This window comes from Bos indicus, chromosome 6 (assembly GCF_029378745.1).
Source record: "Bos indicus isolate NIAB-ARS_2022 breed Sahiwal x Tharparkar chromosome 6, NIAB-ARS_B.indTharparkar_mat_pri_1.0, whole genome shotgun sequence".
Classification (NCBI taxonomy): Eukaryota; Metazoa; Chordata; class Mammalia; order Artiodactyla; family Bovidae; genus Bos; species Bos indicus.
The window spans coordinates 59,034,876-59,047,141 of NC_091765.1; the positions used below are offsets into that span (position 1 = coordinate 59,034,876).

Genomic DNA, 12,266 nt, shown 5'->3' on the forward strand with positions numbered 1-12,266 from the left:
TGTGAGCGATAACTCCTGAGCCCACACCCTAGAGCTGTGCTCTGCAACAAGAGCGGCCACCACAGTTAGCAGTACTCATACCACAACTAGAGAGTAACCCCTGCTCACTGCAATTAGAGAAAAGCTCACACACCAATGAAGACCTAGCACAACCAAAACTGAATAAATAAAATTATTTTTTAAAATAATATTTTTATTAGTGCAGTAGTAATAATATAATTAATAATAATCTTAGTGCAGTGTATTGATTGATAATGAATTTCTATTGGTTTATTAGGCAACGTTTAGAACATTAACATACCAATGAATATAAATATGATATTTTAATGTCCTAAACATTGTCTAGTAGATGAGTATATTTGAATCGATAGTTCTGTTCTCATATTTCACTATTACAAATACATCCCAGATGACTGTTGACTGTACAACTGCTCATTAATGTAACTGTTGTCCTGCTTCTCCTTCTTACTGAGTGACCACATGCAAGTTTCTTAATCTCCATGAATCCCAGTTTCTTTACCTGTGAAACAAGGATACAAATAGTTTGTCATAGGATCACTGTAATGATTAAATTAATACATGTAGAGTGCCTCACCTGTGGTAGTGCTCAGAGGTTAGTTTCTTTTATCACCAAGTCCTATCTTAGCTATTTAAGAAATGTCATGGTATATTTATATATCATCTTTTATCTGTTTTAAGACACACTTTAACATCTCTAAAATTGTGATGTACTCTACAATCAGTGGTAACTTGTCAGTTAGATGGCAGCTGTGAAAAAGTTGTCTTTGCTCACGTAAGTTTATGTTTTCTTTTTTATGTATGTACAGAATGATATGTAATATATACAAATATATGATATATACATGTGCCATTTAATAGGTAGCACATCTTCTTTCTTAATGGCACATAGATTGACAGTATTTCTTATAACTGATGACACCCTGAATTCAATGAAATACCATAAGAATAACCTCTTTCTTTGTCCTATGCATAATAATAGGACTGTCTCTTATTTCCCATTCAATTTGTTCTTTTTATAGACTTTATGCAGTTGGTGGTCGTGATGGAAGTTCCTGTCTCAAGTCAGTAGAATGTTTTGATCCTCATACTAATAAGTGGACACTCTGTGCACAAATGTCAAAAAGGAGAGGGGGAGTAGGAGTCACTACCTGGAACGGATTGCTGTATGCCATCGGGGGACACGACGCACCTGCATCCAACTTGACTTCCAGGCTGTCGGACTGTGTGGAGAGGTATCTCCTGTGAAAGAAAGCTAGGAATGAATCAACAAACCTAAGCCTCTGACACTCCCACACAAATTAATAACTCTTGTTTTTGGTTTGTTTTTATTTTTTTAAATTTTAATTGGAGGCTAATTACTTTACAATATTGTGGTGGTTCTCTTGCCTGGAAAATCCCATGGACGGAGGAGCCTGGTAGGCTACAGTCCATGGGGTCGCTAAGAGTCGGTCGGACACAACTGAGTGACTTCACTTTCACTTTTCACTTTCATGCATTGGAGAAGGAAATGGCAACCCACTCCAGTGTTCTTTCCTAGAGAATCCCAGGGACGGGGGAGCCTGGTGGGCTTCCGTCTATGAGGTCGCACAGAGTTGGACACGACTGAAGCGACTTAGCAGCAGCAGCATTGTGGTGGTTTTTGCCATACATTCACATGAATCAGCCATGGGTGTACATGTGTTCCTGATCCTGACCCTCCCTCCCACCTCCCTCCCCGTCCCATCACCCCGGCTCATCCCAGTGCACCCTGAGCACCCTGCCTCATGCATCGAACCTGGACTGGCGATCTATTTCACACATGATAATATACATGTTTCAGTGCTATTCTCTCAAATCATCCCACCCTCGCCTTCTCCAACTTGAGCACCCACAAACAAGGCAGTTCATTATGAGCTCTGTAAATACTGGGTGGTTTGCTCAGGCCATCTCTTGATCTGTCTCCAGCAACCCCCTCAGAGTCTTCCCTCAGTGTTACCTTAGAATTGATTACATAATTCATTAATTGAATCCTTTGACAAACACTTATTGTGTACCTATTTTGTACTGGATATTGTACCTAATAAGAAAAGGAGTCTGATGAATTTTACAGAGAATGAATTAGGAGCTGGAAGCAAATAAGCAAAAAGGAAAGGGACATTTCTGACATGTTTTGATATAAAATGAAGTAGTATGAAATAGTAAAAGAAAATAAAGGGCTAGTAAGACTTAAAACTTGAACAAGTTATCCATGTTCAAAACTCATATATGGGTCTAGGTAAAGAGCCTGACATCAACACAAGCTCTGGACAGTGGTTCAGCCCCCCCCCCCCCCCCCCCCCCCCGCCCATCTTCTGTGTGATCCAGAGAATTGAAGGGATTTAGGAAGTAGATTTTGGAGAAGGCAATGGCAAGCCACTCTAGTACTCTTGCCTAGAAAATCTCATGGACGGAGGAACTTGGTAGGCTGCAGTCCATGGGGTCACTACTAGTCGGACACAACTGAGCGACTTCACTTTCACTCTTCAGTTTCATGCATTGGAGAAGGAAATGGCAACCCACTCCAGTGTTCTTTCCTAGAGAATCCCAGGGACGGGGGAGCCTGGTGGGCTGCCGTCTATGGGGTTGCACAGAGTCGGACACGACTGACACGACTTAGCAGCAGCAGCAGGAAGTAAATTGAGTAGGAGTGTGTATGAACACATCAGAAAGGTATATGTTTCAAAACTGGAAGGCAGCCACTGTCACTGGAGAACACAGAACGACAGAAGTGGCAGGAAAGTAGTAGGGGGAGGTCGGGGCAGATCTTGTAGAGTCTTGAAGCCCTGTTAAGGATCTTGGATTTTAAAGAGCAATGAAAAGTTAACAAATATGTGTATGTGTGTGAATTATTTAATAAATTATAAATGACTAAAAGAAGGATAAAAAATGAAGGTTTGTAGATGACAGTGAGTGCTTTCTATAAAATAATAAGCAGAGTTGGTGTTTTTTGAGAAAGCAAGATAGTTAACACCTATGTTTCACCTGTGTCAGGAAGAAAATAATTCAGACTTTGCCTGCTGCATGTTAAAATCCAGGAAAGATATATGGAAGTGTTTAAACACTTTGTCCCATAAATTACAGGCCCACTATAGGACCGCACCCAGTGAAAAGCTGTTCATTAATACAAGAAGCATAGATAAGTCATTTGGAAGCAATATAAGTCATCTTAGCATGGTGTATCTGCTCTTAGACAATTTGGGAGCAGTTCTAGTTAACGTACTTCATGAAAAGGACAAGAAACTCTAAAAATGAGCAGTTAACAGTGATTGAGGGGAATTCCCTGGTTGTCCAGTGGTTAGGACTCTAAGCTTCCATTGTGAGGGGTATAGGTTTCGATCCCAGCAGCACCACCACCACCCCCCAAAAAAAACATAAAAAGCAAAAAAAAGCTGCAGTTGAGGCTGTTAGTCATCTTACATAGAGCACCCATCTTATGCAGAGCTTCATGAATTGATTTCTTCAGATTTGCAGTAGGCAATCTAAAACCCTAAAGCAGTTTTAAACATTCACATGAGCTCTTTTGGACTAGTTTAAATGTTACACATCTGTAAAATAATTCTGTTGTAATTTAGAAGTTTTCAGGAAAATACTGATTTTGTTCTCTAAAATGTGTTCATTATGTAATAGATAATAAGACATAAAATAGGATTAAAGGACAGAAGGATTTTATGTAAAGTGTTGTGAGAATAATGTCAGCTCCATTTCTAAAATTTCCTTTCAGATATGATCCTAAAACAGATATGTGGACTGCAGTGGCTTCTATGAGCATCAGCAGAGATGCTGTGGGGGTCTGTTTACTTGGTGATAAATTATATGCTGTTGGAGGGTATGATGGACAGACTTATCTTAATACAGTGGAGGCTTATGATCCCCAGACAAATGAGTGGACCCAGGTATGGCATTTCATGTTTCATTATTACACTTAACTGTATTTTTGTTAAAAACAATTCTTTTGGTAAAACAGACCCTAATTATGTCCAGTATCAAAATACATAGCATAAGCAAGATAAAGTCATCTCTTAATTAAATATAAGAAAACAGAGGGAGTGTTTAATTTTATAGTATAGTTAAAATTCAAAATTACCTTTAAAGTGTGAGTTAATACTCAGAGAAATTATTAATTGTAAGAAAACATTATTAATGTAAGAAAACATTAAATAAATGTCACTAAAGTGGAAATACGCAGGCTATCTTGAGGAAGTGGGGCTGGTTATAAGACTCCATGATTGAGAAGAGTAGGAATTCTTGGAGAGGAAGGTTGGAATCAGGATGGAGGTCTGTAATGGTTAGCCTAAAGAGTTTGATAGTGAGAATCCAGTGGAGACTTTTAACTGAGAGAGCAATGCAGTAATAGAAAATCCACATGTCAGAAGCTGGAGCCAAGGTAAATTGGGTTGGGGCAGGGTAAGTGAAGGCTGGGTGAAAGGACATTTAGAAGGTTGCTTCATTTATATGGAGAAGGCAATGGCACCCAACTCCAGTACTCTTGCCTGGAAAATCCCATGGACGGAGGAGCCTGGTAGGCTGCAGTCCATGAGGTCGCTACGAGTCAGATACGACTGAGCGACTTCACTTTCACTTTTCACTTTCATGCATTGGAGAAGGAAATGGCAACCCACTCCAGTGTTCTTGCCTGGAGAATCCTAGGGACGGGGGAGCCTGGCGGGCTGCTGTCTATGGGGTCGCACAGAGTCAGGCACGACTGAAGCGACTTAGCAGCAGCAGCAGGTTGTCTAGAGAGGTGCAGCTTCTGGAGAAAACAGCAAAAGAATGATCAGAAAGTATCTTAGTAGATAATGAAATAGAGCATTAAATAAAGGAGAGAAGATTTCAATAACATAAAAGAATGAAGAAGATTTGTCATTCATGAAGTTGTCAGGACCTTTGAGAGTGTGATAGAAGCAGAAGCCACCAGAAGATTAAAAGGAAATGTGGAAGCTAGAGCGGCATACAATTTTAAAATAATGATAATGATAGAAAGTTAACACTTAATACATTTTATGTACCTGGCTCTGTTCTAAGCACTTCACATTAAAGAATCTTCCCAACAACTCTATGAGGTAAGTACTATTATCTCCTCACTGTATTGGATGAGGTGTCTAAATAGCTGACTCAGTGTCACACAGCAGGTAAATGGTGGAGTTAAATTTTGAGCCTAGAATCTTTTTCACAATTAAAGATGAAGACAGGAGAGTTGACAGAAAGCAAAGTTGAAGGCATTTTTCTGAAAAGAAGGACAGAAAACAGAATTGAGGGCAAAGGCAGGAGGAAAGTTTTTATCCTCAGACTGGAGGAAAGGTTTTATCCTCCAAAACTGGAGGGGAAGATGAGAATATGAGGATTGAAAGATAGAAAGTATTTTCAGGTGAAGAGAATGGTAGGTAAAGAGACTTAGATTGTATAACCTTGATCTTATTTCTTAAATAAGTGAGATCACTTGGTGAAGGGGAGAAGGCATAATTTGAGGACTTGAGTTAGAGCTACAGAATTTCATTAGAAACTACCATCAGCCTCCTACCATGGCAGAAGAAGTTGTGAATGATAATTGAGGAACCCAAGAAGAGAGAGAAGACTCTCTTTTCCTGAAATGTATTTCATTTAAGCCCTTAGGCCAGTTATAAGGAAATCTATTTCAAACTTGCTATTACAGATAATTAATACTTTATGCTGAATCACTCTGTATCAGAATTCATAATCTGTGACCATACAGCCCTTTGCTTTACATGCCATCTCCATTACTTTTTAAAATTTTTTTATTGAAGAACAATTAGTATACAATATTATATAAGTTACCAGTGTACAATATAGTGATTAACAATTTAAAGATGACTGTATTCCTTGTGTTGTACAGTGTGTCTTTGTGGCTTATTTTATACATGTGTTTGCTCAGTCATGTCTGACTCTGTTATCCCATGGATTGTAGACTGCCAGATTCCTCTGTCCATGGAATTTTCCAGGCAAAAGTACTGGAGTGGGTTGCCATTTCCTCCTCCAGGGGATCCCACCCAGGGATCAGTCAAACGCACTTCTCTTGGGTCTTCTGCATTGGCAGGCAGAATCTTTACCACTGTGCCACCTGGGAAGCCCCGTTTTATACGCAGTTGTTTGTAACTCTTAATTCTCTACCTCTGTTTTGCTCCTCCACTCTCTCCAGTGGTAACCACTAGTTCTCTAGATCCATGAGTCTGTTTTATTGTTGTTGTTGTTGTTGTTATATTCACTAGTTTGTTGCATTATTTAGATTCCACATATAAGTGATTTTAAAGCTCCCAAATGTGAACTTATAACCATAGTATCTGAAAAATAAATGTTTTCCATTCGATGGTCCTACAAATGGACAGGAGGACATTTATTTGCATAGGAAATGAAATATGATTATGAAGTCTTAAGCTACCACTCACCCCACTACCAGCATTGACCCAAAACAGGTGACCACATTGCGTTTAGTAAATTTTCAAAGCTAAACTTTCTAGCTGGTTATCATGACAACATCGACTGTTCACAGGGTAGAGACAGTGTCTTGAGTGTTTTGAGAAAAACTACTAATTACAGACATTGTGATTTAAATGACTTGGAGGTTACTTCTAGAATACTGTAAGTAAATATGGTTTTAAAATAGGTTATTTAATCAAAAAGATGTAACAGTGATGAAAACAACTGATTCAGGTGGAAAACAACCATGAATTCACTCACGTTGAAGTCAGGTGTATCCTTAATTGGTCAGGAGAGGAGAGTCAAAATGACTAGAAGGTCATTTTGATATCGTGTACAGGTGGCACAGTGGTAAAGAATCTGCCTGCCAAGCAGGAGACCTGGGTTACCATCCCCAGATTGGGAAGATCTCCTGGAGAAGGGAATTGCAACCCATTTAACTGTTCCTCCCAGGATAATCCTAAAGACAGAGGAACCTGGCAGGCTATGATGTTACAAAGAGACATGACTGAGAAACTAACCCCCACCACCATTTGACAAAAACACTTTACGACATATCCGTACATGCATAGGTACAAAACAAAACCCTTTCCAAATGCTTAATGTTTTAATTCTGTTAGCTCAAATGCATAGATTCTTACTGGGCTCAAAGTAGTCTTTATTTTAAAACTCTTCTTGTCTACACTTATCTCCACTATGAATTACTCCAGTGTCTAGAGTACTTTTGGGGAAAAAAAAAAAAAGACAATAAGTGAAATATTTAAGAATTATTGCTTATTCATAAGATTATACTTTCTCCCAAGTGGCTCATATTTCTGTCTCACTGTTCTCACGGGTGTAGAGTTTATTCACCAGGTTTGTTTTCACTCCCAAGAAGCTGGGTGGATGATATGTGTTATTGATTCACTCTGCTAACAAGTAGTAGAATGAGTTTAGACTTTTCAGCCATGCTGAGAAGGTCATCAATAACTGTGAAGTCAGTGGTTCCTCCAGAGTAAGCAGATCCCAGGCAGCAGTGTATTTTGTGTACTCTCTGAGACAGCAAAGTAACAGCAGCTCTGGATAATACTTGGTATTTTCTCCATGTTGGTCACAAAGTTACTCTAAGTGTTCAACCTTGTCTCACATCCATATTGTACATAATTTTGGCCAAAATAGTGTTTCACATAGACCAGTTCCTGATCTGTCTTTAAAAGTCATCTTTAAAGAGAAGTGAATGCTACATTGTGTTATATACCCAAAACGATTTAGTCCGTGAAGCTTTGGCATCAGGAAAGAGGATCTCGTTTAAGAAAAGAGCCAGCAGAAGAGCTCGGACAGTAGGGTTTGGGCAGCAGCTCTTTGGCAACCACTGTGAGCAAACTGTTTCAATATTTCATTGACTGTTGTAGTATTATCAACATTTTTACCCACAATCCCAACACAAGTCTTTTTGGTTTTTTGTTTGTTTTTTTAGGTTGCTCCACTGTGCCTTGGAAGAGCTGGAGCTTGCGTTGTGACTGTGAAACTATAACTTAGTGCTTGTTTTTCTAAATGAAAATATCTTCTTCCTTTATGAATTTAGTATAATTATTCTGCTATCAATGGATATGTTTTTAGTAAATTTGCAACGCCACATTCCTGGGCACAAAGTGCCTGATCTCTAAATGAAGATGTTAAAACACGGAAGGAAAGAACAGAAGAACCAGGATTAAAAACTTTCACTTCTTAGGAGATTAAAACTGTGTCTGGTGGATTGTGAATGTATGTTCCTGATATATAGAATATGATGACAAATGCACTGCTCCTAACACAACCCAGGGTTAATTGGGAATTTCATTTCTTTTAATAATCAAAAACATTTTACTGAATACTATTATCCAGATTTCTTTTATTATAGTGCAAATACATCTGATAAAACTTCTAATGTATTGCTTTGTAACTTTACCATACATGAGTTGTAGTAATTTTTATTCATTTGTTTGCTTAACCACAACCACTATTTTAATGATATACTAAAGACTATGCATTTAGTTTTTTTTAGGAATAGCTGAATTTTCTGTGCTTTGGTTGTAGAGTTTTATTTCTAAAATTTCTAAGTGAATCAATTTAATGAACATTAAAGAGTTAGAACAATGACCAAATAAAAGCTTGTTTTGATCTTTGGGATCTATTTAAATATTCATTCCATCTAGATTCATCAAGAACTCTATATTATGATATTCTTCCTTTGGAACTGAAACAAGGTGTTTTACATTAAATTCAAGATATGCACATTTTGTGGAGAAAATAAATGCTATATACCCTCTAAGGTTCTTTCACCTAAGTAGCATTTAATTATATGGATTTGTTTTCTTTTATATTATTAAAAATGTTCTGATTTTGTCTTTTTGTATCAAAGAACTGTTTGGATATTCCTATGTTCTCAAGTCTGTGTTTGCCTCTCCTGCCTTGTGTCTTATCTTTTGCCAGAATTAGTAATCCTTTGTGCGTCTTTGTAATCAAACAGTTTGGAGGGGATGGGCTTACTGAATGTTTGGCAAATGAGTTTAAAGTATTTATTACCCCAAATTTTGTACATTTGTAAACTCTTAATTACACATGTGAATGTTAATACTGTCAGTGAATTATTTATTGTTTGCACAAGTGCACTGGGCAGTATTTTATGATAAATTCTTTACGGTATAAGTCATTAACATATCTTAATATAAAAAGAGTATATATAAACTAAATTCTCACCTTTTAAAAGTTCATATTGTGGTTAATGTGTTTTTACATTCTGTATCAGTGTAGCCTTTATTTTGGTTGCTTCCTTTAAAAATTGAGCTTTTTTTTTTTTTTTTGAGCTGATTTTGAATACTCATGAAATTTTTCTACCTTTGAAGTCAACAAACTTAGGACTTTTATTCTCAAAGAAAATTCCATGGGCATTTTACTGGTGTGGGTACTAAGAAAATAGCAGTGATCATGACAAATATATTATTATTTCATATATTCATTGTAGTGTGTATATGAATTCAGATATTTTCCTCACAAGATGGGGTCAGCTGTAGAGTATATTTATTTAGGGTAAGAGAGAGAAGAGGAAAAAGGTATAAGAAACAAAGCAAAAATTTCAGAAGTAGAAATGTGTTAGTACATCATCCCTTCATGTGGAGGCTTAGGCCTGGATTTGAAAGGAAAGTGCTTATCCTTTTGTTTACTTCTCATCTCCATTCATCATTCACTGTCTCCTTCCCTGTGTCTGCAGTGGAGTCAGACTCACCTTAAAGGTAAGGAACAGATTCTTGTCCCTGAGGATCTTCCTTTCTTTTATGGGATTCATTAGAACAGTTACTTTGATTTTCTGTCCCCCTGGAGGGTCTTTCTAATGGAGTTTTGTAGTCAATAGGACCTGCTGTCCTGGATACAAATGAAGAAAACTGATTTCTTTTCTAGTGACAGAGCATTTGCCAAAACATTTATTCTTCTCTTAGACTGGGATCTTGTAAATCTAGAGGAAAATATGGCCCTTCCTTGTGTGCATCATCCAAGACTGCTGTCTTAACTTTTACTATTAGCTTCTCCATTATCCCAATGAACATCTCATCCAGCTGCTCTTAATTTTAGCCCCAGTTAATGACCACCTTATGAAAATTAAGAATATCTGTGAACTATTGAATCCTTATGAATTAGGATCCAAGCTTTTTGCATGCATTAATGTACTTAATTGTTCTCCTTTTATTATTCTCCTTACTCAGATGAGGAAACTGGAGCGTGGAGAGTTTAACCCCAAGATTATATATAGCAAGTTAGTGGCAGAGTAGGGATTCAGGTGTAGAAGTCTGGCTCAGGAGTCCATGCTGTTACCACTCCTGCTTCTAGGTAGAAAAGAAGTTTCATTTCATGTGAGAAATCATTAATTTAAAAAAACTTTATTTTAAGTAAATCATTTATTTTAATTTAAAAGAATGTTAATGCTTTAGAAGTAAAATTTATCAGTTATACTCTTACCAGAAATTTTTGGTTCCTTAATATTGGGGGGATATTTTATTTAAATAAAATTCATATGGAATTTTATATACATTTTGCTTTAGAAAAGTAAATGTAAGTAAACATACTTCCAGGTTTTATGAACATTAGATAAATTTCATGGTGTTTTGGATGGCTCAATCATAAACAAATCAAAAATACGCTTTATGGGACTTCTCTGTTGGTCCAGTGGCTAGGACTCCACACTCCCAATACAGGGGGCCCAGCTTCAGTCCCTGGTTGGGGTACTGGATCCCACCTACCACAACTAAAGATCCTGAATGCTGCAATGAAGATCAAAGATCTCGCATTTCACAACTAAGACTCGGCACAGCCAAATAAATAAGTAATGATTTTTTTAAAAATGTTTTATGGCCAACAAATAGATAATCTGTATGAAATAGACAAATTTCTGGAAATACACAAATCACTAAAACTGATTTAAGAAGAAATAAATCTAAACAAATCTAACAAGAATTGACTCAATCATCAAAACCTCTCAACAAAAAAAGTTCAGAACCAGAATTTGGTAGACTTCACAAGTTTATAAGACCAGCATTACCTTGATACCTAAGCCAGGCAAAAGCACATTTTATACCATGACAAACTAAGAATTTATTGCAAAAATATAGGGGTGGTTCAAATACAAAAATCAAACTAGAATTTGGTAGACTTCACAAGTTTATAAGACCAGCATTACCTTGATACTTAAGCCAGGCAAAAGCAGATTTTATACCATGATGAACTAAGAATGTATTGCAAAAATATAGGGGTGGTTCAAATACAAAAATCAATCCATCAATGTAATTTACCACTTAATAGAATGAAGAGAACTCAGCTAGTCAGTGACATGAAAATAAAGCTCTTCATTATTTAAAGAAAAGATAACATTAGCATCTCAGTTGATAAAGCATTTGACAGGAATCAATACCCTTTAATGATAAAAGCACTCAGCAAACTTGGAAGAGAATGAAATTTCCTCACCCTGTTAAAAAACATTCATGAAAAACCCACAGTTAACCACACAATAAATGATAAAAGATTAAAAGATTTTCCTCCAACATCGGGAAAATGTCCACTCCCACCATTCCTAGTCAACATTGTACAAGAAGTTCTAGCCAAAGCAGTTAGGCAAGAAAGAAAAGGAATTAGCAATTAGGAAGAAGTAAAACTCCATTTGCAACTGTTTTGATCCTATATATTAAAAATCCTAAAGAAAACACACGCATAACTATTAGAGCTATCATTAATGTTACAAGGTCAACACACAAATGTTAGCTGATTTCTATATACTGCCCAAAAGTGAGAAAACCTTTTCATTTATAAAACTTGGGAATAAATCTAACAAAGGAGGTATAAGGCTTGTACACTGAAAAGTACAAAATATTGCTGAAATGAAGACCTGCTGCTAAGTCGCTTCAGTCGTGTCCGACTCTGTGCGACCACATAGACGGCAGCCCACCTGTGCGACCACATAGACGGCAGCCCACCAGGCTCCCCTGTCCCTGGGATTCTCCAGGCAAGAACACTGGAGTGGGTTGCCATGTCCTTCTCCAATGCATGAAAGTGAAAAGTGAAAGAGAAGTCGCTCAGTCGTGTCCAACTCCTAGGGAACCCATGGACTGCAGCCTACTCCTCCGTCCATGGGATTTTCCAGGCAAGAGTACTGGAGTGGGGTGCCATTGCCTTCTCCAATGAAGACCTAAGTAAGTGGAAAGACATGTTCATAAATTGGAAGACTTAAGATGGCAATACTCCACAAATTAATCTATAGATCCAATGCAATCCCTGTCAAAAATCTAACA

General features: G+C 37.3%; 1 protein-coding gene across 3 annotated transcripts in view; it reads left to right on the plus strand.

Annotated features, from left to right (window-relative positions):
* The window catches only part of KLHL5 (kelch like family member 5), a 94,547-nt gene extending 85,483 nt beyond the window's left edge, over positions 1–9,064 (plus strand). For all 3 annotated transcript variants that reach the window (XM_070791307.1, XM_070791308.1, XM_019962597.2), the window contains 3 exons: positions 1,041–1,253; positions 3,761–3,932; positions 7,928–9,064. In XM_070791307.1, the coding sequence (XP_070647408.1) occupies positions 1,041–1,253; positions 3,761–3,932; positions 7,928–7,984 (442 nt within the window). In that variant the 3' untranslated portion in view covers positions 7,985–9,064. The remainder of the gene's footprint in view (positions 1–1,040; positions 1,254–3,760; positions 3,933–7,927) is intronic.
* The last annotated feature ends 3,202 nt before the right edge of the window (positions 9,065–12,266 follow it).